Genomic DNA, 27,164 nt, shown 5'->3' with positions numbered 1-27,164 from the left:
TTAAGTGATCAATTTTCATATTATTTATAAAAAGCTCTTGAAGAAGGTGCAACAGTGTTCCATATGAGATTATAAATGTTTCCAGATAGTTTAAAAGTCACTCTTCTTTTGAAACTGAAAGGATTTTTTTTGAACAGAAGAATGATGGTGGTCTAATGAAACACCAAAGTATTTGGAAAATGGGGAAGAACCTGATAATATCTGGCTTAAACAAATGTATCCCTTTAAATCAGGAGCACTTCCATGCGCTCATAGAGCTCTCAAAAGTCCTTAGAATCGGGTTGGAAATTGGACATACCTATTTCCCATCCAAAATAAGAATGACAGTATCTGGTTGCTGTAAGATACCACCAACAAATACTTCATCCAGAAACAGTTAAGAAATTAAGAGAGAAGTAGAGAGAGAGGGGATAAGAAGAGAGAGGAAGAGGGAAATCTGCAGGTACATGTGGGGAGGCTTTGCCATCTGCTCTTTGGACATGGGATCTCCTCTTTGGACCTTTCCCCAAAAAGAATTCACATATTCAGTCCTTCCAAACTCCGGAGAGAGCTGTACATTTAAATGGGAGACAGCTGTCTCCTTGTAACAGGGAACTGGAATCAGTTCTCTTACAACCTAAGGTTCAGACACCTTGCTAGAAGCCCCGTAAAGATTATCTGTTGATAACGAGCCACATGGCTTGAGAATTTCGAAAGTCCTCCATCTTTCAAAACACAAGTGCCAGAGCCACACAAAAGCAATGATGGTATGATAAAATTCCACCTTAGTGAATTCATAATCAAAATCCCAATTTAGTTTATAATCTTTAAGTTTTTAAATAGTTTTGACTGCCACTTTCCACACTAAGAACAAGCTAAATTTAAAAGCCATCCTCTTCTGTCATAACTGCACTCCTAAGGTCAGAAATGTTGAATGTGTAGGGATTATACAAGAATCAAATATTTATATCATTTGTAATTTAGTTGTTATAATAATCTCAGTTTTAATGCGTTCTTAATGATTATTATACTTCACTTTTGTAGTCTTTGGTTTCTGTCAAAGCAAACATGTCAAATCATGTCAGAGTAAGCGTATTTGTGAACTTTCTACTGCCTACGTGAAATGCAGTTGTGTATATTAAATAAAATAATTCAGTGAAACGGCTGTTGCTCATATCTAAAACTTGAATTTGTTCCCTGAAATACAACAAAACCCAATTATTACAAAAATTTATTGTATACACGAAAACTAAACTGAATGGGAACAGCTTTTGAGCTGTTCAGTTTAAACTGAATTTGTCGACCTGTTTAATTTTGCTTCTATTAAACGCTCCGCAGCATTGATCAATTTTCAACACATAGGCCAGTGATCCACTAAAAAGCCAAACAGCGGGGAAAGCTCCTGCGCTGTCCTTCAAAAGACAAACACGTTTTGTGTTTTAACTTTGATGCCTGTTTGTCAGATTGGCAAAGCCTGAAGTCACGTGGTTATCGTCCTCATATTTCTAAATCCAGCTGAAAATTAGGCTCTAGTGTGGCAGACACAAGTGAGATAGGAAGAAGAAAGTTCTGCGCTGGAGACCTTGCAGTTGAACGTGTAGGAAACAAGTCATCTTTAAGCAGGAAAAGGAACGTATTCAGATGTAATAAAATCACGTTCCTGCCTCTGCTCCGTGAAGTTTCCAGAGAAAGGCGCTGCTTTAAACCGAAGCCTCTCTCTGTCCCGCGGGCCTGGCACTAGCTCGACTCCTCTCCGCTCCATCAGCTAACTGTCACATTACTATTATTAGTTGATTGCTCTCCCTCTGCCATAAAACGACCTGGGGCCTGACCACCGTGGCTATAAAGCCTCCCCCCCGGCCGGGCAGGCACCAGCGGCGGTGGAGCGCTCGCTGCCAGCCCGGCGCGTCCCGGTGAGAGGCTGCGGTCGGTGTAAGTACGTGGTGACCGCCAGCAGCTGCTGGGGTGACGGAACCCTGCCATCACCTGGGGCGGGAGAGAGCCGCGGGGTGCCGCCGCCTCAGCCGCGGGCGACTCGGCAGCGGGTCCCCGTCCCCTCCGCCCGCGGGGCCCTCTCAGCCAGCCGAGGAGCGGCCTCCCTCCCCCGGTTATTTATAGCTCCATGGTGCTTCCAGCCCAAAATAAGCCCTCTCGGCCGGGGCGGCTGTCCGCGCCGCGGGCGGGTGGGGGTGGGGAGCCGGGCTGCGCCCCCCGCCGCGGCGAGGGGCCGGGCATGGCGTGCCGAGCCGCGCCGCAGGGCCGGGGCCGAGGCGGGCCGGGCCGGGCCGGGACAGCTGCCGCGGCGCTGGGCTCGCCTGGAATGCGGGCGCCGGCGGCGCGCCGCGACTTTTATGGAAAGTTGCAGCGCCGGAGCGGCGGCCGCAGCCAAGGGGCGCTCGGCAGCCGCCAGCCGGGACCGCGCCGAGCCGCAGCGGCGGGGCAGCGCTCGCAGGTAAGAGCGGCTCCGCCGGCCGCGGGAGGGAGAAGAGGGCTCGGGCCGCCTCCCCCGCCCCGCTCAGCCCGGCGCTCCCCCGCGGCTGCCCGGCCCGCTGCTCCCCGCAGCCCCCTCCGCCGGACCCGCCGCCTCAGGGCCCCGCCGCCGGGGAGCCCCCTCAGAGCCGCGGGGGTGGCCGGGCCGAGCGGCTGCCCGGAGGTCCGTCGGGAGGGCGAGGGCCGCCGCCGAGGCCCCCCTCAGTTGTGGTAGCAGCCGGCGGGGGCGGGCAGGGAAGGGATAACGGGACGTGCCGAGCGGTGAGGGCTCCCCCGGGGGCGGCGGGGCGGGGGTCCCCTGGCGGTCCGGGAGGGGGCCGGGGATCGGCCGGGGCCGGGCGAGGGCACGGCGCTGCCCCCGCCACCGGTGCGAGGGACTTTAAATGAGGTTAGCGCCGGTCGGGGAATCCCACCCGCGTTCGCGCTTCTACTCGCCGGGGAGCCGGGGCGGCGGCGGGGCAGGTGTCGGCGCTCCGCGGGGGGACCTCCCGTGCGCGTCCGGCTGCGGGCGGCGTGCCTTTAATAAATGTTACTTGAAAATCCCCCGCGTTCGTAAGCGGCGTGTCTCTGCGTGGAGGGGAGCTCCGCCGGCCGGTGCGACTGCAGCAGCCCCGCCGGAGCCCCCGGGGGTTCTGCTGCCGCCTCAGGTGAGAGGCACCGTGGCTTGGAAGGAAATACTGGGCTTCTGTGACAGCTTACGAACGATCTGTTATCAAGTGTGGTTTAGGTAAATAAGAGCATCTGCTACCACAATAAACATCCGGAAAAAAAAAAAAAAAAAGCCTGTTTAGTGAAACGTATTAGTATTTTGAAAATTAATCAGCAAGTAGCTGCGTGCTAGAAAATATAGTACTCTTAGCCTTACATCCCAGGTCTTGAGAGACCTTAGATCTCTTAGGAAAATGTCCAATGAAATTAAACTGTGAAATAATAATTAGTCTTTTAAGAGGGCCAAGCGTATTAAGGAACATACCGGGGCATGGCAGTAGGTCTAGTATATGCAGAGAGCACGTTCTGGTGAAACACAAGAACTGGGCAGACGGTTTAAGACATGCCTAGGAAATATTTTCTCTACAATACTGCATTTGGAATATTTTAAGTGAATAGTTCCCTCCGTGAAAGAAGTCGGGCAATCTGTCATTTACCATACTTGGATATTCAGCTTTGAAATTCCCGTAACAAGGAACGGTGCCGTGGCCGAGCCCTCTGGACGCTCGCAGTGGGAAAACGGAGGTGAAGGTTAACGGCGGTGGAAGAGCAGTTCAGGAAGCAATAGGAGTGACCCCTCGCTGCGCGCTGAAGGCGGCCGTGCCCTCTCAGATTGAAGGTGTTACATGCAATCTGGTTTTTACGGGCATCGGCGCTACCAGCAGAGTAGGGTTGGTCAAGTGGAAGCAGCAGCCTGTCTCCGAGAAGCCCGGAGACCCCTCCTTTGCAGTGAAGGCATGGCACAGGCACAGAGGCCACCACTGTGTTCCGTCTGAGTTGACCATGAGGATTTCAGAGAGGAGGCAGATGGGCTGTGTCCTGTCATCGGAAAAGGGAAGAAGCAAATTGCAATAGTGCTACGTCTCCAGTATTTTATCCCACATTTCAGTACCCTCTTCTCTAAAGTCCTGTCAGTGAAGTCAACAAGAGTTGAGCTCAAATCATACTGTTTCTTTTCAGCTGCTGTGACGCAAGAGGGGATGGAGGAACTATGGCATGGGGCAGAATATGCTGATTTTTCTCTCTGGAATCTCAGTTCACCCTTGATTAGAATCAGCACATATCCTGGGACATGAAATCATGGGCCAGAAGATCTCAGCAGGGCTTCCCACATAACAGACCAGCCTCTCAGCCCCTACTATGTTTGCTCTGGAGCCTATGTACCCCATAATAGTACCTGAAGAGAGTAAGGAATTAACAGGCAGACCTTTTCTACAGAGAAGGGGGATCTTATTTTTTAACACAGCAGTTGGACTGCGGGGCACTGTCACATTAAGTGTGTTTATAGTTATATAAACAGACATAGACAAATCCCTTTATAATAAATACACTTTTATAAATAAGATCATATCTGCAAGGACTGTTCTACCATCGTATGAGACTTAATAAATGTTGAACTGCAATAAATTCAAAGATTGAGGAAAGCATTTCATATGAAATAGGACTGTGTTAATTGTCAGTAAGCATTTAATTATAAAGAATGAATGAAGGAAATACAAGCGAGTGGAAGTAGTTTTGTGTTTTATATTTTGCAAAATGTGAAGTTTAGACAGCTGGTGTTAATTGTCATAACTCATTGGCTTTAGTGGAGCTGACAGTTTATGGCAGCTCAGGATCTTCCTCTGTGCAAGATAATTTTAGTATCTACTTTAGTATCTGTAATTTAGTACAACAACTGGTAGTGTCATTCCAGACAAGTTGCAGTAAGGACATAAATGATGACCACGGCTCTCTTTCTCCTCCTCTTTCCACTTCTATTTAATATTTTGTTCAATATTTTAACACTGCGGACTGTGTTTCCCTCTCCTAACTGCTTTGGCTGCAAGTGGTGACTTTCCAACTCTCACAATATGGTTTTCTTATATAATGGAGTCTTCCCTGCAAGTGGATCACAAAGAGGAGACAGATGGTAAACGTAACTTAGCCGGTGCCGTGAAGGGCTTATTTATAACTCACAGTAGCCGTAGGACAGCAGGGGCCTCCCGAAAGGAGAAATCACAGAGGAATAGACTTTGTTTAAAGTCCTGGCTTCATACTCCTGTTGTAAAGAGTAGCGTTCGGCTCAGGAAAATGCTGGTATTTTTCCGTGTCTCGTGTGAGGATGTTAATCACCCCACTGAAAATCAAGAACTTCTGTGTTTTCTAATGAAGGGGAATTTTATTATTTGTGGAAGGTTTTTGGTTTTTTAATTTGGTTGAAGCTGCACAATATTTTTTGATCAATTGAGGACTCTGACCTCCTTTCAGAAATGGAAATTAATTAAATTTAAGGAGATGAATTTTGGGACTTGTGAGCCATCAGACCTCCTGTGTGCCCTTAATGGTTTTCTTTGTTCACTTTGATTATTTTGCCTAAAGTAAGGTTTTAGGGAGTCTGCGTGAAAGGTTGAAAAAGTGCTGTGATCATAACAAATGAAGACACATTGGAGGCGACTGATAGCTTACCCATTTACAGCAAACAAATAAGAGGCTTGAAAACAGTAGTTTTGGGGGTTTTTTTACAGAGTATTTCCAATCTATTGCCTAGTTTCCTACACATTATTGGTTTTGTATTAAATTTTGACTTGTAACTTCTTAGAGATCGCTCTCTGCATGCCAGCCAGTCGAGCCATTCTAGTAATGGCATTTTCTCATCCATTCAGTTCCAGAGGTAGGACCATTGATCAAAGGATGGAGGTTAAATTTCTTTTCTAGGAAAAATCTGAATGTAGACCTCCTTTGGAAGTGGAACTGCAGTCTAGGACTTGCAGTATAAATGTTATAACACCAGACTGACATTTCCTGAAATATTTTGTTTAATCACAGGAAGGGTAAAACATGCGGGGGAAAAAAAATGAATTAGAGTAATGTCAGGTGGATGCTGGAGCGATGAGACCGGATAGGCAAAGAAAAGCCTAGTAACAAGCTGGATTCTTTTTTTGATCATGGTTGTGTTGAACATTATCATCTGGGATTTTTTCTGAGTGGGAAGCTTCAATGAGGAGCTCTTAGAGCTTTGCCTGAGATATGTTGATCTCAGGCAATAAAAGATTGGACAGCTTCATAATAGGAGGACAAATCTCTTCTGAAAAGTACATGTACAAGCAGACCTTTGTTGCCTCAAAGAATAACCATTACTTGTATTAGATGAGCTCTGTGGGAAAATTCTTATAACAAAACAAGGATGTATATACAACTTAAATATATAACTAGTTCATCTCAAAAGGGTAGGAAGATCTTATTTAAAAGTAGCTTTTGTTAGAAAATAAAACATGTCAAAGTTTCTTGGGTTGGAAAATTTATTACCACCTCCTTTGTGCAGAGCTGTCGGCAGATGATGAAGTCGCTGTTCTTCCACGATTTGTAGGTGTCAGGACTTCTTGACTTAGCCAGTTTGGTTTTCTCAGCAGCAATACATTGACTGCGGATCCTCTCCTAATGATAAGGCAGATACAAAGGAGCCTCAATCCACTGCTGCTGTTCCTGAAGCAGTGCTCGCAGCCTCACAGACCCAGGCCAAAACTTAAGGAGTGCTTTTTTTTTTTTTTTTTCTGGAAGGTACTAAATTGTCTTTATTGGAAATTCTGGAAGGTACTAAATTGTCTTTATTGGAAATTACTCATCTGCCTTGAGGGGTCCCTGAGGGAGGGTCCTGGTCCTGCTGCTGTCTCTGCTCAAGGTTTAACTGCCACAGAGAGGGAAGAAAGTGCAAACACGGGTGGTATCGTGTTTAGTAATGCCCTGCTGCTTTATAGCCATATCTTTTAGCATCAAAGGTGGAGGTAGGATGACTTGCAGATGCAAAATGCCTTAAAGCCAGCTGGCCAACCTTCAAGCATATTAAGAGTTAGCAATGCCAAGGAACTGGAAAGTAGCCTAAAGTAATAGCAGATATGGCAGTAATCCAAATGGCAGAAACATACCTGCCATCTTGAGAGCCCGCGACCTGTTGGACTGGCACATTTTTTGGAAGTTCAGACAGCAGGAATTTGCAAAGAAAATTTCTTCCAACAATTGCACTTTTAAAGAAAATTTTAGGTTTGTTATTTGAGGGTAGATCTCATTGCAGTCAGCAGTCGTAGTGACACTGTCAAGGGGTTCAGGTAATGAGCTATCAGAAAGGTTCAAGACAAAGGTTTAGCTCAAAAGCTAAATTGTGTTCTCAGACTCATAAACATAATCTTCTTCCTACAGTTAAGTGCACATAATAAGCAAATCAGACTTTAGAATAGCCAGTTTTCAAATGACTTGAAGATGAAGCCATATAGGCAGGGTATATTGCTGTAGTGGAGGTTAGCAGTAACCTTCACTTGAGATGTTTAGGTAAAATGGAATTCCTTGTGAAAGATTATCTTTGGGACTTACTGCTCCAGCCCTGTGTGAAGGTCTCTATGTCCCAGGCTACTTCAGTGCATGAATTGTACCAATGCGTGACATTCCTTTGTTTTCTGATGGGTTCATGCAGTAAACCTTTTATTCAGCTTCTGTATTTTAAGTATGCGGCTAAAGGCTATCGGCCACAAGTAAGGAAGAAGAAATTTAAAAAGCAGAGGAAAACAGAGAGGAGCTTCTCTAAGACCTGCTTAAAAAATGAGGAATCATAGAATCATAGAATGGTTAGAGTTGGAAGGGACTTTAAAGATCATCAAGTTCCGAACCCCTGCCACGGGCAGGGACACTTCCCACTAGAGCAGGTTGCTCAAAGCCCCATCCAGCCTGGTCTTGAACACCTCCAGGGACGGGGCATCCACAACTTCCCTGGGCAACCTGTTCCAGTGCCTCACCACCCTCACAGTAAAGAATTTCTTCCTAATATCTAATCTAAATCTCCCCTCTTCCAATTTAAAACCGTTACCCCTTGTCCTGTCACTACATCTCCTGACAAAGAGTCCCTCTCCGGCTCTCCTGTAGGCTCCCTTCAGATACTGGAAAGCTGCTAGAAGGTCTCCCCGAAGCCTTCTCTTCTCCAGGAGGTAAAAGGATTTTAACTAGTTTTGTTATACTGATCATAACAGGGATTTTACTTACATGCATGAAGTAAGCTAAAGCTTACGAAGAGGTGCAAACCCAACTGCATGATATACAAATGTATATTAAAGTGTATGGGGACCTTGAGACCACAGGAATGCTAGTGAAGTTATCTGCCTTTCTAGACACAACAGAACTTTATGTGCTATTGCTGAGCTGAAACATTCTAAATAGGAACTAACACTTGGTACTTTTATGTTCATGTGCTCACAAGTGACAAACTGAAAGCTGTTGGATTCCTGTCAGTCTAAAAATGAGGTATTTGTCAGCTCCGATTTGGGGGGGAATGACTTTCCATGCTCACCTGTTGAAAAGTAACACGCAAGTGTTCTCCAGAACACCTCTGTTGCAGCTGAATCTGAAGAGTTTGGAATTTGTAAATCAGGGCAGGGATTGGTAGCGAAAGGCTCGTTTCATACATTGTGACTGCTTTCATTTGGAAAACCATCCCAGGATATCTAAGAATCTTATCCGATCCGTACAGCAGCACCAGCGAGCATTGATGACGTTGGTGTATTTTTTAAGAGCTTATATGACAAAACCTCTTAATGTTCATTATTTTCAACACCATGTAAAAATTCCCATGTTTATAATCTGTTTGTAATTACGAATTAGAGAATTTAAAGGCTAAGAACTACTAAGAACTTCTTAACTTTTCATACCATGAAATGCCCTGGCTTTAGTTTCTCTAAACCACCAGTGAGAAGTCCCCTCCAGTAGTAAGCTCCTTTTCTATCCTTTTTCCTTTGCGCCTTTGAGCCCGTTTCTTTGCGCCATGTTTGGCACACGGAGTTTTTAAGGCTTGCCTGGGACTCAGGGCATCAGTACAGTCCAGACAGCAATGGCACTGGAGTCATGTCAGGATTTCCTTCCTCGCACGAGCTCCTAGAATCATAGAATCATAGGTTGGGTTGGAAGGGACCTTAAAGATCATCGAGTTCCAACTCCCTGCCATGAGCAGGGACACCTCCCACTAGAGCAGGTTGCTCAAAGCCCCATCCAGCCTGGTCTTGAACACTTCCAGGGATGGGGCATCTGCAGCTTCTCTGGACAACCTGTTCCAGTGTCTCACGACCCTCACAGTGAAAAATTTCTTCCTAATATCTAACCTAAATCTCCCCTCTTTCAATTTCAAACCATTACCTCTCGTCCTAATGTTCCAGTCCCTCATAAAGAGTCCTTCCCCATCTCTCCTGTAGGTCCCCTTCAGGTGCTGGAAGGCTGCTATAAGGTGTCCCCTGATGATTTTAAAAAAAAAAAAAAAAAGGGGGGGGGGGGGAAAGGGAAAAGTCTTGCCTTGAACTGGAAGTGCCTTTCTGTTAGGTTTCTAATAAATATGGTGCAATTTAAAATTTGTAACGCTTTTCTTTTAAAAAAATGCAGTGCGATTTCCAGCCCACAATTAAATGATATAAATTCTTTCTCCAAGGTATGGAGAAACCTTGGAGTTTCTAACTCCAAGAAACTAACGGTTTACCTAACTCATTTCATAGTTTTTAGCACTAGTTTTCCCTAGAATAGCTCTAGGAGAAAGGAAAGCATTATTTTGTATTTCCGTACTGGGTGAGGAGCTGAGAGTTGCCAGCCTGGCTGAGACTCAAGCAAGAGCGTTCCCCCAGGCAGGAGATCCAGCTGCATCTCTGAAAGGCAGGTAGGTCCCCCCGGCCACCGGGCCATCTTTCCTCCTCTCAGCCATATAAAAGCGTATAAAGGCAAAGTAGCATCTCCAGGAGGCCGCGGGGATTTGGCCTGAGCACTCTCCAAACTTGGTGGAACCTGAGCTGGCTGGCTCGTACCTCAGACTGAAGCGGGGCGGCGGAGGTGCAGAGCACATTCCTTTCTGCTCGCATGAGCAGTGAGAAAACCAGTTTCGTAACACACCAACCAGGGCAGCCAGAGCTTGGCTCCAAGCTTTTCTTTTTTCTTTTTTTTTTCTTTTTTTTTTTTTTTTAAATGGAAATTAAAACCCAATGTCTAGCGCTATATAGAGGGGTTATGAGCGTGAATAGTGAATCATAAGCTTATTCTTTTATTCACTGTCGCATACTTAGAACCTATTCATGTCTTCAAAAGCCTCAGAGGACCATAAGAAATGGTGATACATTGATTTCAGCCTATGCAAACTTATTTACAGGAAGATGGGTAAAGCATCATTTAAAAGGAAAAGAAAGGAATATAACTACAACTGTTTCTTTCAGGTAGAAATTGAAAGCAATCTTAAAGGTAACCAGGTGCAGAGCACAGTACAGTAGCCATGAATGACATTGCACAGAAAACTGAGGTATGTACCGATTTTACAGTAATCAAAGTAACGTAGTAATTTACAACTGATGCTTGCAAAAAGAGTAATTACAAACAATTGTAAAAGACAAACAATTATACTGTAAGTTTGCTGGTATTGCTGTTATTTTAAGGCAATGGAAGGGCACTTGAAAGTAGCTTAATCTGATCGGATGGAATCTGTGAAATACATTCTTACTGTTAGTAAAAAAAACGTGGAGGAGGAAGGCAAAATAACGATAACAAAATGTGAAGAAATGTTAAATGTTAGGGGGAAATTCAGAGCAACGTTCACATCTAATTCTAAAATGTAAATATTAGGCTACTTCAAATATTTCTTCTTCGTAGACTCACTGAGCAACAGTAACAAAAGCAGGAACAAATACTATTGGTTTAGGTGGAAAATATGAAACATGGAATGTTTTCAGCCAGTTTTCTCAGCACTACTGTATTGAGAGCATTCCTGTAGTCATTACAGTAAAAAGAGAGAAAGCTTCACAGCAGTTCTGAAAAGTGGGAACTTCTCGTACTGTTTGGACACCCAGAGAGTAAGCATTGGCAAAGAAGCGTCCGGTATCAGTGTATCAATATCAGAGTCCTGCAAGTCCAGTGATCTTGACGCTTAAAACATAAAATTACTGGACTTCTGAATTTCTCTAAGTATTAAAAAAGTAAGTGTATAATGTATTGGAAATTTTAAATGAACAAATACTACTATTTATTTAAAAACCAAATATGGCTGTTGAAGTGTTGCAGAAGACAACTCAGATATTGTATTCTATGTCTGTGTCTGTTTTAAATGCTAGGGGTAGAGCTTATGATTGAAAGCAACAATACAGATCTGTATCTCATTTTAAAAGCCATAGTAATTGAAAATGTACATTCACATAGTTCATGTAATTAGTTATGTACCTATTTATTACAATTACTTATAGCCTAAGTTTAATACAATGCTAAACGTTGTTTTGGATATTTTTGTATGTATCACTGTTTATGAACTAATACAATGATGCTTAATTGATGATGGCTAGTGGCACAAAGCTCCTAACCCCAAATGCGCTTCTGTTTTACGTTCTTACATTCTTTCTGATCCAATCTATCAGAATATTTCTGTCCATCTGTTTCACCTTTCTTTTTCTTATCTTCATTTCTTCTATATCTTCACCAAGATTCTGCTTTCTTCATCTAAACCCGTCCAAAAATCCTATGTGCCCAAGCTTCACAAGGGTGATGTAAAGGATAAATTTGAAGCTATGCAGAAAGCAAGGGAAGAAAGAAATCAAAGGAGATCTAGAGATGAAAAACAAAGAAGAAAAGAACAATATGTTAGAGAGAGAGAATGGAACAGGAGAAAGCAGGAGGTTATTTTCTTTGCAAATATTTTGTGTTATTTTAATATTCAATACTATATGTGAAAATCTTTTCACATTATTTTACGACATTAATACTGGAATTTTATTTAAGGTATAAAGACAGTTTACTTTCTGTGTTTCATCAACTAGATGAAGGAACTGCTTGGATCTGATGAAGACGATGATGCAAAATCATCTAAAATAGAAAAAGGTTATGTTCCAAAGCTAATAGGTAAGAGAGAGGCCTGATTTTAAAGCCCACATAATTCACTAGATAAGTATTAGATGTAGCTACTGAACTGTGTATTTTTTCATATTCACAGGCACCGTTAAAGGCAAGTTTGCAGAAATGGAAAAGCAAAGGCAAGAAGAAGAAAGGAAAAGAACTGAAGAAGAAAGAAAGCGCAGAATTGAACAAGATATGATTGAGAAAAGAAAAATTCAAAGAGAATTAGCAAAAAAAGCACAGGAGGTATGTTCATCTGATCACAATAGTCAGGGTATAATTGTAAACAATCAACATGAGAAAAAGGTTTTATATTGATCAGAAAGATGTGATCTTAAGATTTCTGATAGTGGTGATTTACATGGAAGGTGCTCGATGGGATGGAAGGGGGAAATAACATTCAGAGAATCTTCATCTTCACTTCTTTACAGTAACTATTTGTTAAGCACTAAACTTGAGCTACACATGAAACCAGGCAAGCATAAACCTGGTAGGAATGTGAACCAGGCACAAATTTTGGTGTCATATGCATACAAGAGTTTATAGAATTCACTGAACTAATTTAAAAGTGTTTCTTATATTTTACTGACCCTTACTTTAGACCATTTTTGCTTATACATCCATGAATACAGTTCTGTGATAGATGAACTAAAGCAAGCAAGAAGAACTAGGAAAATGCCATCAACAGGCAAAAATGAGGATACCAATTCAGTAAAAATAATAAATTATGAAGATTCAGATCACGTTTTATTCCTTTGCCACTTTGTGAATCTTTATTGCGTATACACATGAACAGACTCCACCTTTTGTTGATGCCAATAAGGCTAATTTTGTCTTTTGTAGAATTTTGCATTTTAATGCCCTTTGTAAGTTTTCTTCAGTGCTGCAAATACTGCAGTGAGAATGAACATTTAAATGATAGATTAGAACCATAAGCGGATTTTTATTTTACCAAAAGATAGTAGTACTTAATTTAGGTTTGTTTTTCTGTAAGAAGAGAAAAACAGTGCTACAGGAGGAGTCAGTTTTCAACAAGGACTTAGAGAGTATTTTCTACTAAGACTTTTAACATTGTTATGACTGGACTTTTAACTGGAAATGTGCCTAACATATTTAATCTACTCTGAAAGGCAGAAGTACATACCATACGGAATATTAGAAAGTATGTCAGTTTTAGACAGTAACACACAAAGACACCAGATGAAGCAAATACAGCAACAGGCTTTTTTGCAAGAGTTGAGGGGAAGACAATGTCACTTGAATCAGAAATAATCAATGAGTTTGCTTTAGCTTTTCTTCTTTTTACACAATTCTGGAATGCTTACATGAAGAATGGACATCCAAAGTACTCAGTTCATCACTGAAGTTGTTAAGAATGCGTTAGCATACTTTCTGTATGATGTCTTATGTCATGTTCCCTCTTTCTCCACAAGCTAACCTATCTGAAGTATTCCAACAAAGGTTCAATAGTTACCATCTCTGTGAATTTAAGTGCTACATACGTATCACTGCTACCATAAGAATTTCCAGTTCTATGTTTGCAAATCTAAGGCAAAGAGCCAAAGTAATGTAATCATATGAAATTCTCATTTAATAGATTGATGACTTTAACAATACGGGAACTGAATCAGCAGCAGAGGTAATCAGATTTTTTTAAAGAAATGTTCACCTACATTTTTATTCACTTTGTTTTATTATTGTAATTTGGGCTGGGAAAAGGGCACATGAATACCTAATTAAAATTCAGCCAAGAAGCTAACACATTTTTGAAGTATACGGAACTGTATGTCTGTACTTGAAGTGAATTTATTTAAGTCTCCACTGTGAATAGTTGTGGTTAAAAACATATAAAATGCAAATATTCAAAGCCACCGGAATGATTTGATATATACTGGCACTGACACTCTCGCTTTGGAAAGTTATCATCTTAAAAGCTCTTTGCCTTAAACTTGAAATTAAAAGGGGATTCTGTCAATATACAGATGTTTGAACACCTTACTCAGTTAACTTTTTTTTAATTGACTAATTTACTATATGGGTTTGGATTGTTTGAACACCTTAGTTAACTTTTCTAATTGACTAATTTACCATATGGGTTTGGATTTTAAGTCTCGCAAATAAATGTTTAATTACAAAAAACTAGGCCCAAAGGCCCTATTGTCTTTCACTAACACAAGAAAAATCACATTCCTGTTACAGCTTTGGAAAGACAAACAAACGTTAGTTTTAAGGTATTTGACAGTATCCCCGTTAGTCATGGTATTTTGTGAAAAAATCTTGAGTAAAATGCATTTTGGCAAGTAAGTTGTGAAAATAGTTTTGAAGCAGCAACATCCTTCAAAAAAATTACTCTGCCTGACAAATTACTTATTGCTCTCTAGAACTACCAGCTTTGTTCCAACCACAGTGTATCCTTTGCTTAGTAAATACAAGACTGGAACTAGAGTGTGGCTACAATTGCTATGTATTCAAAATTTCACCTCTTCCTCTCCAAACCGTGAATATTTATAACTAGCAGATAATGTAAATATGTAAAGAAATTAAGGAGTTTGTGAGCAGTTATATTTAAAATATAATTGAGCCTTGATGCTCTTCAGATATTACAAGAAAACTAGTGACTGCCTTAGGCAGACAGGTGTATTCTTCTTGTTAATAATCAATACAAGTAATTCTCTTAGAAGCTTTGGTGCACAAAGGTAAAAACACACTCATTTCTTAATGACACTTATCTAGAAGTCAAGCTTTATGAAAATATAATAAATATCTTTTTGGACAGGAAGGGGATGATTCACTGCTAGTTACAGTAGTGCCCGTAAAACCCACCAAAACACCTGGGAAGATGAAAATAAACTTTGAGAATACAGGAAAGGAGAGAACAGACCAAAGAGAGAGACAGGATGAAGAAATGAAGCTAAAATATGAGGAACAAAATCAATTCCTTAAGGAAACCAAGTGCCTTTCATTTGTCATGGTAAACCAATCATCTAAAAATACCTAAGAAATAAATACCTATTATTTAAGATATAACTATTTCGTTTTTCTTACACAGAGTGAAAATAAAGAAAATGAAACACAAGAGTCTCTGTCTCCGAGTAAGCTGAAAGTAACATTTGAGGAACTTGAAAGACAAAGACAGGAAAATCAAAGGCGACAAGCAGAGGAAGAAGCAAGACAGCGTTTAGAAGAGGAAAAACGTGCCTTTGAAGAAGCTAGACAGCAAATGGTAAATACATTTTACTCATCTTGTTACAGACTTTTCACATAGGATATGCTTTTACATTCTTTCCTGTATTTGATTCTTCTTTTTTTCCTATTTCTTAACTATATTTCAGGCCGTTAAGAGTCTGAAAATTGCATCAGCATTAATTTTTGAAAGATGTATTTTTGACCTTTGTTCTAACTCAGTAACTGCACTGGCCTAATGCTTTAGATATTCTTTTAGTAAAACTGGGACATTTGTGTGTTTTAAATTTGCCAGCAATCTTAGCAGGCTTTATATCTACACTTTGTAGTACCTTAAACTGTAAGTCCTCAAGAAGACAATTAGTTATTTTGTTCTTAGAGAGCGCTTCAGATGTTTCAAAAACCATTTTTTGATGAAAACATTCTGTAGTAATTGAATGTGATTTCTTATTCCTATATTGATTTATAAGTACAATAGATAAATACATTAATTATAACTTTCCTCTTATGAAGAAAGGGAAGAGAGATGTCAGCTCTCTTGTATGTATTGACATAAACAATGTAGTAGACACTACTAGATGAAGCCCCAAATTGTCAGACATGTAGCTCACGATTCCTGTTTTACATTACTTGCAAGACTGCCTCCATGTGTGTTCTTTATCATAGTCAGACTTATTCTAGATCAACTATAAACAGACCTCACTATAGTTTGTCCTTTGATCATACTAAAGGAATCATACACTTAGCATTAACATAAACTTTACCAGATAGTTTAGTTCTATATTTCCTCACTTTACTCCATTTCCAAAAGCATTTTTTAAGTTCTGTATTTAAATATCTTTCCCGTGTACAATCATGATCATTATGACTTTGTTAATGAGAAGTGAGATTTTAATCTTCCATGAAATCTTCAAAAGTACTATTTCTAGCAATTTGCTAACTTTAAAGAGTATAATTATGAATGGACATTCTTGGACAAACAGCTCAAGATCACTGTATTGACTGTATCTCAAAAACATTCAAGAAACCGATATTCTCCAAGAAAACAAAAAGCAAGCCACAGGCCTTCCAGAAAACTGAAACACTTAAATTCCCAACTGGTCCAGACTGAGAGGGTTCTAGGTTTAGGCAGATCCCCAAATTGTAGTTAACTCCTCAACCCCCACCTTCAATAAATCACTTAACCTTTCTTGCACCAATAACCTTGACATTCTGTCAATAATGCACTTTTTTTCTTGTTATTTGGGGGTGGCAGGGGATACTACTGAAGGAGATAAAGGAATAAAATGAAGGAGAGAGAACTTCATGAAGTCAGTAGCCATTCTAACCAAAGTTTTGTTCACATTTCCCACCCTTATGTGTATGCATTTATTAACCAAGTGACGTATAGGATTTTACAAATTTGTTATTTCTAAAGAAATTTTCTAACATGCAGTTTAATCTGCTATCAGTGATTGTCAAAATTTGAAGTCAAAAGTTGTCTTAGAGGAAGAATTCAGAATTGAATTTCCTTCAATTCTTTCTTTTTTTTTTCTCCATGAATTCCAAATGAAAGATTTCTGTAATTCCCTTAACTGGCTACCCCACATACCAGTCTCAGGGCTGCTTGCAGTATACAGAAATCTGGGATATCGATAATCTTGACAGTTCCCAGTCAATTTCCTCCATAAACAAAGAAAGTACTCTGAGATATCTTCTGAAGATGGCTTGTTCTTTTACTCTTGATTGCAGTTTGCGAAGCCCAGGCTTCTCTTAGCAGGTAAGTGTTAACTGGAGACAAGCAACAGTGAAGAGATCAGAGTATCTCAGTTCCCTTTCTTCAGTGATGATTAAATGTCTAAAAAGAACAGAAATAAAAATCTCAGTTTGGAGTAATAGCAAAATGTTAATTGGTTTAGCTTTGCTATAAAACTCTACAGCATTTTTTTTTAACTGGTAAGTGCATTGGTGAAAACAATTTGTATGCAAACAAAAAGACTTGATGGTATAAAGATCTATGAGAGGGATGTAAAGGAAGTGAATAGGGAGTGATTTACACTGAAGGATCCAACTCTGAGACCATAAAATATATACTTAATTGTTCAGCCTTTTCCTGATTACACATTGTTCTTTGAATTACTCAACAGATCTTCAAAAATTCTAGAAGCTACATATAGGATACTGAAATACGTTTCTTTTCTCCCTCCCTTGGTTAAAACCAAGACTAAAATGTTTCTTATAGGAGCTAAACTCTTGATACAATTTTCCCCCAAGAGAAAAAAAATTATAAAATATCAGAAAGGAATTAATGGAGTATTTATTTACTAGAAAGAATATTTTCATGTTTGGATAAGTCCTTTCTATTTTTTCCTCTCCCTCTTCTCTGAAGATCAATGAAGGTGGTGATGAAGAATCTGAAAATTCTGTTAAAGAATTCCGTCCTGGTAAACTCAGACTCAGTTTTGAGGAGATAGAAAGACAGAGGAGAGAAGAGGAAAAGAGGAAAGCAGAAGAAGATGCAAGACGACGCATGGAAGAGGAGAAAAGAGCATTTGCTGAAGCAAGGAAGAACATGGTATGGCGTTTTTGTTTAGTATATAGTTTTAATTTTTACCTAAGTCTCTGATGAACTAGAGAGCAGCTCCGGGATAAAGCTTTAAATACAGCTAGGAATGCATGCTTCAACTCCTTCATTAATTAGCTCACCTCAATACTTATTAGAAGGTGGTGGTGGTGGGTACACTAATCAAGTTCATTTACCAAAAACCATCACAGAACAATATCCCCTCACAGCAAGCCTAGAAAGGATTTCAAATAATTTGGGCCAAACCAGTTATTGTTTCCAGTGGGTATCGTTACGCTACATGTAACAAACTCGGGAAGCAAAATGTTTTCACAAGGGGGATTTGTTGGGTTTTTTTTAGAGGAAAGAGCAATAGCTTTTGCTTCTCCAGGTTTCTCTCCCCACCTTTACAGGGTGTCCACCAAGCAGCTCTTACTAGCTAAAGCATCATTAACAGCATACTGCAACATTGCTCACTGCAAGTACAAACTTTATAGTCATCTGTAGCCCCTTAGGAAGGAAAAATTAAGAAGGCTGAACTCTGATAATTGATGGCTTTATTGTATTTCATTGCTTGTTCAGAGAAACTGAAAAAGTAAATTGTGGCATTTACCATTAGAACAATTCATAATACGGAACTACCTTCGACAAATACAGATCTCTGTGACACGCAACGACTTCTAAAATTTGAGTTAAGATTATATCGAAGACCAATTTTCAGGGACCTAGGACTGACATAGTGACACTACCTGAAAGCAGAGAAAGATGTCTGATTTCAGCGGGTGGCAACAATATTTTTTATATAAAATAACTAGCATGGAGTTTTTCACTGTATTCTTCATGCTTATTCCAACAGCTTCAAGTTTCAGCAGGATTTTGGGTATGAGCCAGTTACTTATTGGTGGATGTTAGGAAATACAGTATTAAATTACACAGCTACCAACCAAGTATTTTTTGTTTGAAAAGGAAGGGCAAGACATGCCACACTGAACTGTGGGATAACCTGCCCCTCTGGCAGTGTCTTCCTACGTTCCCCTCAGTGGTTTTATCGGGAAAGACCAACTGCATGCCTAATAAAGTTTTCTTCATCATTCAAAGCAATGCTTTTGAGACATATTGAGGCTTTGGATGACTACTAATATTGCTCGCAGTGCTCCCTCTGCCTGAAAACTGGGCCAAAGACAAGACCTCTACACTGAAAGACTACCCAGAAAAACTACAATGTAAACTTATATTTGATATTGTACTCGTAAGCAATTATGGAAAACAGTGTCTGTTCATACCTCCGAAGACAGAAAATAGAAGCTAAAGCCATTATAAAAAAAGAGGAAAGAGTGCTGCTGGATTTCTGCCATTACAATTTTTATGAAGAACCAGCAGACAACTAAAGGAAAGCAAAGAAATTGCGTGCTGTCTTCCAGGGTTTTTTTTCCTGCTTTCTTGAGAAGCTTTTTTCTCTGCCTCAGTGTAGCAAGAACCTAAGCTCAAGTGTCCAGGCAAGAAAAATCTCACTGATTAAACAGGGTTTAATCCATTAGATGCAGCACAGAGTCTATGATTGCACTCTTAACAGCAGACAGTGAAGACATTCAGTAATTTAAAAAAAAAAATCACTGAAAATCTATCTTTAACATATACATGTTTGAAAATTTTCTGTTAATTAGCATCCTGAATATGAACAACACATTTTCTATTACTTGTAACAAAATACAAGCCTGTGCTTTCCCTATTTTCCACAGCTCACAATGTAGCAGCAATGTGGATGTGCTTGCAAACGTTTTAAGAACACATTAGTCATCCCTTTCAGAAGCAGTAAAACCTCACATTCAATTTGTATTTAAGCATTTAAATTAAGTAGTTATCTTAGAACCTTTTTCATGTTTATTCATTTTAATTTAGTTTTGAAAGCATACACGTGCAGAAGTAGTAATATTGTTGCTGGAAAACACAAACACCACCTCCTTCTGGAACGATTTCTCCATTTCACATTTGTTTGTGCTACACTTCCACTTCCACGCTTCCCCCCATCAAGGTGATCACTTTCAGACAGAACCATTCGTCTTTCATCCGTCAGTCTCTTTCCATTAGAGACTACATAAAGAACCTGCCTTAGCCAGAACAGAAAAAAAGTTCTACTTCGTATCAGTCACTGCCCACTGAAAACTGGTTGACTGTGCTGCAACTGTTCTCTCTACCATCTGTTCCCACTTTGCAGAAGAAACAGTACGGTCTCACTTTGCAAAAGATGGCTAAAATATATACTGAACTAACCGCAAGGGTTTTGTGCATCAGACAATTCAGCTGATTTTTTTCCTGTGTTTTTTAACCAGGAATAAGCTGGCTTACTCTCTTTTCATCTTTTCCTAACTTACTGCTTCAAAAATACGGAGCAGACAGCTGCTAGTGCTTGCGTATATGCACAGCTTTGGAAAGTTTATACATACACGCCTTGGTACGTTTTGAATTAATGCTTCTCCTATTCACTTAGCTCTATATCTTCTTGAAGTGATGAGTGTATGAACTGATGCATCACAAGCAAGAGACTCTCACATTTCTGCACTGATTTAGCTGTGGTTACCCTCTGCAAACTATGTGGCTATGCATTGTTTTCATTAAAGGAAATAGTTTACAGCTTTGTTTTTTGACACCACTTCTCCGTAACACAGTTTCAACAAATATCCTCATATTATGCAAAACGAATGAAGAATGGAAGGAATGGTGGGGCTGAAGTCCAAATGTAAGCTTACTCAGAGAAAAAAGCTGAAGGAAATCTATAGTGAACAGTAAGTAGTATTTGAGGGGGACCGATCCAAAAAACCTATTGGAAGAGCTGTGACAAATCAAAAGGATATGGGCAAAGTAGGTCAAGATAGCAATATGAACTACGATGGCACAGACAGCAGTGAAATGTTTAAGTTGCAGTGGCAGTAAGCAGCGATAAAGAGAAAAGGGAGTGCCAAAGAATCCTGTTAAAAATATGTTTATTTTCTGTTTCTTTATAAAGCCAGCCAAAACCACCTTCTCAAATGAAAATTTTGCTCCTTAAGCATGTGACTGATTACTGCTGCTGGGAATGCCTACAGCTGAAGGCCCACTGGGCTCTCAGTGTTTGCCACGAGGCTTTTCAAACACGTGCTGATGAAATAGTGCCCAAAGCCACATCACCAGACCAGCACCCGACCTCACCTCACACATTTATCTACAGAACGTTCCCGTTGAGACACTATTACTGTTTACATAGTTACATGCTCAAACATACTTTTATATAGGTTTTATCAGGAAGTTATTTTAAGATCTGCCTGTATAACTCATGTCATGCTACCTGGCCGTTTTTGTAGCACATGGCTTTGTATTTTAGTAATGCTTTGCTTTAACAAATTCAGTCTGATAAAATATTTGTTCTTACACTTTTTGGAATTTATGAAAATTGCTTTTCCTAGGCCCTGCCATCTTCTTACAGATGAGTCTACAAAATAAGCAAACTGCTCAAGAATGACCACCAAAGCCTGCCCCTACTCTGAGGGTTGAGAAAAGACCAGGGAAAGGAGGAAACCCTTGCTGTTGGGTTGTACAAGGCAATGAACTGGCAACCTAACCGAGTGTGATCAATTTGTATGCAAGAAGAGTTTCTTGTAGAAAATTCTGTTCAGTTATCCTTTCTAAGAATACTAATTTTGCTTAAGAACAGGAATATAATTGCTTAGAAAAAGATTACAGATGTATTTACTTCGGCAATGTCATTTATACACAAGTGATTTGTCTAATGATAAACAGGAATGAATTGTTTCAGGTCCCACAGCTACGTTTAGAGGATGTCCTCTCCATCATCTTGCAAAAAAGGCCACGTATTAATAAATCCCTTCATCTTCATTATAAAAGTTTATCATTGTAATAAGAAAGAGCTAAAGGCAAATACAACGCCCCCAAACACACTCCCTCCCAAAAGATTAGAGGAATACCCACATTGTCATGTTGCATCTTACTGTTCTGGGGCAGATGTGGCAAAAATACTTGGTTATATTTATGTCTGAGCAACACTGATTTCATCCCAGGTACCTTCAGGATGTTACCACTAACGCTCTGAATTTCCAGCAGGTGCTGGATGATGAATCACCAGAAATGTTTAAAACGTTTTCTCAAGAATCTCTTGTACCTGGTAAACTGGAAATTAATTTTGAGGAGTTACTGAGACAAAAAATGGAAGAAGAAAAGAGACGTACAGAAGAAGAGCGTAGGCAAAAGTTGGAAATGGAAAAGCAAGAATTTCAGCAGTTGAGACAAGAAATGGGAGAGGTTTGTACATCAAAGGATATGTTAAGCATGCTCTGAATAAGGTTAGACCAGATGATCCTTGAGGCCCCTTCCAACCTGGTATTCTATGATTCTATTCTATGATTCTAGGAATAAAAATATAATAGATCATTTCAGTTAATTGCTAAAATCTGTAACACTGTATATAATATGATAAGTTTTTTTATCACTAATCTACCAGAAAAATGCTTTTATCCCTTGCCATCTGTGTAAAGTACAAATACAATTTCAAATTTGTAATTTTATTTTACAGTCACTTCTGAAAATTCTACAGTATTACTAAAACAATTATGTAATTTTTACAATGTCGGGGGAACAGAAACATCTAGTTCCCAAATTAATATACAACAGTGAAAGTAGGAAAGAGCAAAATGCTTTCTTTTCCTCAAGGGAATCCCGTGTTAACTAATTAGGAAAGAATTACAGTGGCCTCAACCTATTTCTAATCAGCGTATCAAGGGTTTGAAGATGGTCGTGGTTGATTTTAAAAATCACACACAAAATTTGCTTTGCATACCAAATGTCTAAAACATCGTGTTCATGAACTTTATACTTCAACTTCATTCGGTTGTGGGTGGCAGTTCTTTATTATTCCCTTCTGAATGTTACAGGGCTACATTTATTTATTTATTTATTTTTGTTAAGCTGGAGCGAGTAACAACGGCCCTGGCTTGCAAACTTTTCAAGTGAATTTTATATTACATCCTGGGGAAGAAGGGAGAGACAGGGACACCCAACTAAAATGCTTCTACATCTTCACTGTCAGTCAGAGATCATAAAAAGAGGGAATAAAATACCAACAATTAGAACTTCAGATGTGGTTCGACTACAGGATCCAGAACTGGCATTGCTCTTCCAAGCCCTGACATCCTGAAATCTCTTTTTTTTTTTTTAGTTTAATAAAAAGCAAATAAGTAATAACTTTCTGTTTATCAAAGTAGTTTTTAGAAAGTTCTTTCCTATCATACTGCAAGTAAGTCAGGGAGGTAAATTATGGGTCCAGGATAACTAAGTTTTTTGTATTGCTACGTGTCTGGTTTTCTGAGCCTGTGAAGGATGGTTTGTTGACAGCAATCCTTGAACAAAAGGTACATTCAAGCAAGATGTTTTAAAATCTGTCTAGTTCAGATGTGATGCAGACGCAGTAATCCTGAGAACAGTGAGGTAAAAAAAAAAGAAATTAGAGGGAAAAGGTCTCTGTGCTGATTTCAAATAACCAAGAGACCTTAATGCCCCTAAGTGTATTAAGTTACACTTCTCGGGGGGGAACAGGTAGTAAAAATCAGGGCGTTATCCATCTTACACATTCTGTAATTTTTGAACAGCTGGAAGAAGAGTCTGAAACCTTTGAGCTAAGCAAAGAATATGAAGAATTAATAAAGCTAAAAAGAAGTGGTTCTATTCAGGCAAAGAACTTAAAAAGCAAATTTGAAAAAATAGGACAATTGTCTCAAGAAGAAATTCAGAAAAAGATTGAAGAAGAGCGAGCAAAGCGAAGAGCAATGGATGAAGAAATAAGAGAAAGGGAAGCTGAAAAATTTCAAGAGGTAAGTTGCATTCTGTACACATTAATGATAGACTTAACTAGCACACTAATGATCCAGCAGGGGACAACGATGCTGCTTTCACCAGTTTGCTCTATTTCCAAAATGATTTATTTTCTCCCTTTTCTGTTCCCTCCTTTGGATGTATGAAGTCTCAACTCAGCATCCCTAAAGGAAACAGCACCAGTTTATTATCAATCATCTGGTCAAGCAGAGATCTGTTTTTCTGCTCAAAGCCCTCAATTCAGCATCTTAACAAGATAAAACCTGTCATCCTGAGGGTTTGAAAGATTCAGATTTGAGAATTAATCTTTTGATCATCACATGAATTGCATCTCCTTCTGAACTCTTTCTCCACTGTATGAATTAAAAAAAAACCCTCACCAGTACCATCTGAAGAAGTCATCTTGTCATCTGTACTCATTTCTTGGGGTATAGCAGAAAAGGATGCCTACTTATCTACGGTTCAGACTAGAACCTGTCACATTTTTTCACACATTTCTTGTTTCTACAAGAAATGAAGCTATCGGTCCAACCAATAAATCAACACTGCGCTCTGTGACCCAAAACACCAACATGAGCTTTCATCACCTCATCATGTGTCAGTGCAGGAAACTCAACAGTAGGAAGCCTGCTCTCAGCCTCATCCTGAGGTTCCCTTCCACAGCAGTCAGTCACGTCAGCATCAGCTCAAAGCCTGTCTTTTAGTTTTGAGCTTTTAAATTTAATGACTGACACTGTAATTGTGTTTGCGTAAGGTCAACCTGTGTTAGGTGTTGAAGTTACCATAACATTGTGGCACGGAAGTCAAGTCACAAAGGATTTACTATTGCCGCAAGACAGTATTCAACTTCTATATGAAAAGAGATCTTTAGGAGTATTTTTCTGCCTAACAGTTTTGAAATTGTTTTTTGCAAGTATTTTGCCCTGTCCCTGGGATAAGCTGTTATTAGACTTAATCTTAAAGACAACATTAAAAAAAGCTCTGACAAAAGGAGGACTCTGGGTGGCTTTGCTCAGTAAGGAACCGCTGCTCGACAAAACTAGTTTTATTATCATGTATTTAAAACGTAATAAATGAATTAAATCCTTTCCCCCTCTCCCCCAAGGATGACGATGTAGATGTGAAACCAGCCAAGAAATCTGAGGCTCCATTTACTCATAAAGTAAACATGAAGGCCCGCTTTGAGCAAATGGCAAGAGCCAGGGAAGAAGAGGAACAGAGGAGAATTGAAGAACAGAAATTACTACGCATGCAGTTTGAACAAAAAGAAATTGATGCGGCATTACAGAAGGTATAAATTACAAAGCACCTTCTCTTCAGTCCTAAGTGTCGTTTAACTTAGCATCTGATTACCACTGATGGCAATGCTGCCAGAGGTATAAAAGGACCATTAAACTTGTTTTAACAGCTGCTGTGAATTGCTGCAAGAATGTAAAATTGCTTTGGGTTTTTTCACGTGTTCTTGAAGAGTAGGAGAGAGATGCTGCAAAGAAAGTTCATTGTATCCTTTGAATAGTCTGAAAATGGAATCTACATTCATGCCCCAAGATTCCAGCCTCATTAAAATCCATTTTACTGCCCGTTCCATATGCAGATTCAGTGCATTACGTTATCTAGTGAGGACAGGGGTGGCATTTCCCCTTCTCAGAAACATGGTAACTTCTCTGTAATCAAACACACATCACTAGTACTCGTACTGCTATCGTCACTTTAAATGTTCTAAATTGACTTATTTTAAAACAGAAAAGAGAAGAGGAAGAAGAGGAGGAGGGAAGCATTATTAATGGCTCTACTTGTGAAGATGAGGAGGATCAAGCTCGATCTGGAGCTCCCTGGTTCAAGAAGTCACTGAAAAACACATCGGTTGTTGATGGCGAGCCAGTGAGATTTACAGTTAAAATTACTGGAGAACCGAAACCCGAAGTTACATGGTGGTTTGAGGGGGAAATGTTGCAGGACTCTGAGGACTATCAGTATATTGAAAGAGGAGAAACCTATTGCCTTTACTTGCCAGAAACCTTCCCAGAAGATGAAGGGGAATATATGTGTAAAGCAGTCAACAACAGAGGCACATCTGCTAGCACCTGCATTCTCACCATTGAAAGTAAGAGTTAGCGTTTTAATTTGCTCAATTCTCAAATACTCCTCTTGCATCTTTCCTGTTATAAAAATCTAATTATCTGTTTCTCTTCACTCTTATTTTCTAGCTGATGACTACTAATACTCTACTTTAGCTGGAATCTTTCTTCCCCTCAAAACTTTCTTACTGCATCATCTCTTTCTGTGATGGGGCCAACTAAAGAGAGCAAGGACATGCATTGATTTGTCATTCCTGCATCAGATAGTAACAGCCTTCAAATTGCGAGTGTCCAGGTTCCTTGCTCAATACAAAAAATAGTATTGAAGGCTAAAAAGAAGGAATCCGTGTATGAAAGATCAACTAAAGGAAAAAGCTGAGTTATAATAGTGCTCCCACATTTGAAGACCAACTGTTGCGTAATAGTATAAAGCTAAAATACACAGTCTGGAAGCTTGTGCAGTAGCGTAAATCTATTGGTATATTCTGCATGAACACTGAATATTTAAGCTGTTTTACTTTAACCCAGAGGCACTGAACTGGCAAAAGGAAATACTTATTGATGATTTTCAAAAACCCCAGTGTACTATTTTTAAAGAATAAAAGATGATGTAACTGCTCACTTTTGTTGTTTTGTTTTAAAGAGCATTAGTTCTTCTGTTTCAAAATGAGCTTGCATTTAAACTTACGCTCTTATCAACCTGTGCAGTTGATAATCCAAAAGCACAACAATCTCAGAAAGGCTTGGATTGGTCTTTATAGTACCAACATTTGCTTGTAAAATTTCTTATTTTTCATTGCTCAAATGATACAGGAACAGTTGGTGACAAATATGAGCCCATCATAGCTAATGTTGGTAGGAAGCAAGCCTTAAGAAAAGTATTTTCAGGAAGTGCCTAGCTTCTCGAGCTTTGTTCTCTCAATGCAATGCATTTATTGCTGCATCTCTTAACATTGTCTTCTTAAGGCTACTGTACTCTTTTTCTCTAAGACCTCTTGATATCCACACTAATGTCATTGTGCTAACATCATCTGATTGCTCAGTTTAAGCTTCTGTAGGAATAATTTTACAAACAATAGTCACATTTTAAACTAAAGAACAAGTGTATAAGCCTTACACAAAGACAAGGTAAGCTGCAGCAAATTGTGATTTTTTTCAAAAAGAAATTTTCCTGTGTTTTAATCTGCTGCTTTTTGTACAGTTATGTATTGCAAGTCACTCTTTTGCCTTAATAAAATAGTTACAAATTCAGAAACATCTTGAAAAAAATGGTAGTGAGCTGCATGATGCTTTGAATGATAATTATCCTAACAGCCATATAAATACATTTTACTTCATTTCATGTGGGTGATGTTCATTCACAGAAGTACTAGTTGCTGCAATATCTTTCCTCTGAAGCTGTTATTTCAAACTAACGAAGGCAGAGATAGGAGCATAAAAAAGACAAATACATTGCTATT

At 39.7% G+C, this 27,164-nt stretch overlaps 1 protein-coding gene across 12 annotated transcripts; it reads left to right on the top strand.

Annotated features, from left to right (window-relative positions):
- Positions 1 to 1,849: 1,849 nt before the first annotated feature.
- NEXN (nexilin F-actin binding protein) lies at positions 1,850 to 27,040 on the top strand. Of its 12 annotated transcripts, none has more exons than XM_074152629.1 (14): positions 1,850 to 1,911; positions 10,383 to 10,465; positions 11,634 to 11,825; positions 11,967 to 12,048; positions 12,140 to 12,288; positions 13,640 to 13,681; positions 14,819 to 15,013; positions 15,092 to 15,265; positions 17,594 to 17,779; positions 21,863 to 22,060; positions 23,404 to 23,625; positions 24,732 to 24,917; positions 25,370 to 25,730; positions 25,834 to 27,040. In XM_074152629.1, exons 2-14 carry the CDS (start codon positions 10,439 to 10,441, stop codon positions 25,845 to 25,847), a joined length of 2,028 nt encoding a protein of 675 aa, XP_074008730.1. In that variant the 5' UTR covers positions 1,850 to 1,911; positions 10,383 to 10,438; the 3' UTR covers positions 25,848 to 27,040. The 12 variants fall into 12 exon arrangements, with proteins under 12 accessions (XP_074008730.1, XP_074008732.1, XP_074008739.1 ...); XM_074152628.1 differs by lacking the exon at positions 1,850 to 1,911 and adding an exon at positions 2,220 to 2,431; XM_074152633.1 differs by lacking the exons at positions 1,850 to 1,911; positions 14,819 to 15,013 and adding exons at positions 2,408 to 2,431; positions 8,068 to 8,129 and having other exon boundaries at positions 21,860 to 22,060.
- Positions 27,041 to 27,164: the final 124 nt, after the last annotated feature.

This window comes from Numenius arquata, chromosome 8 (genome assembly GCF_964106895.1).
Source record: "Numenius arquata chromosome 8, bNumArq3.hap1.1, whole genome shotgun sequence".
In the NCBI taxonomy this organism is placed as follows: Eukaryota; Metazoa; Chordata; class Aves; order Charadriiformes; family Scolopacidae; genus Numenius; species Numenius arquata.
Note: the sequence above shows the minus strand (reverse complement) of the source record. Positions and strands in the feature narration are given on the sequence as shown.

Bases quoted from the DNA above. Each gene is read 5' to 3' on its own strand.
- NEXN (XM_074152629.1), top strand. From the start codon at position 10,439: ATGAATGACATTGCACAGAAAACTGAG. The intron at 10,466-11,633 runs GTATGTACCGAT...ATCTTCACCAAG, and splicing joins ACATTGCACAGAAAACTGAG to ATTCTGCTTTCTTCATCTAA. The intron at 23,626-24,731 runs GTAAGTTGCATT...CTCTCCCCCAAG, and splicing joins AAGCTGAAAAATTTCAAGAG to GATGACGATGTAGATGTGAA.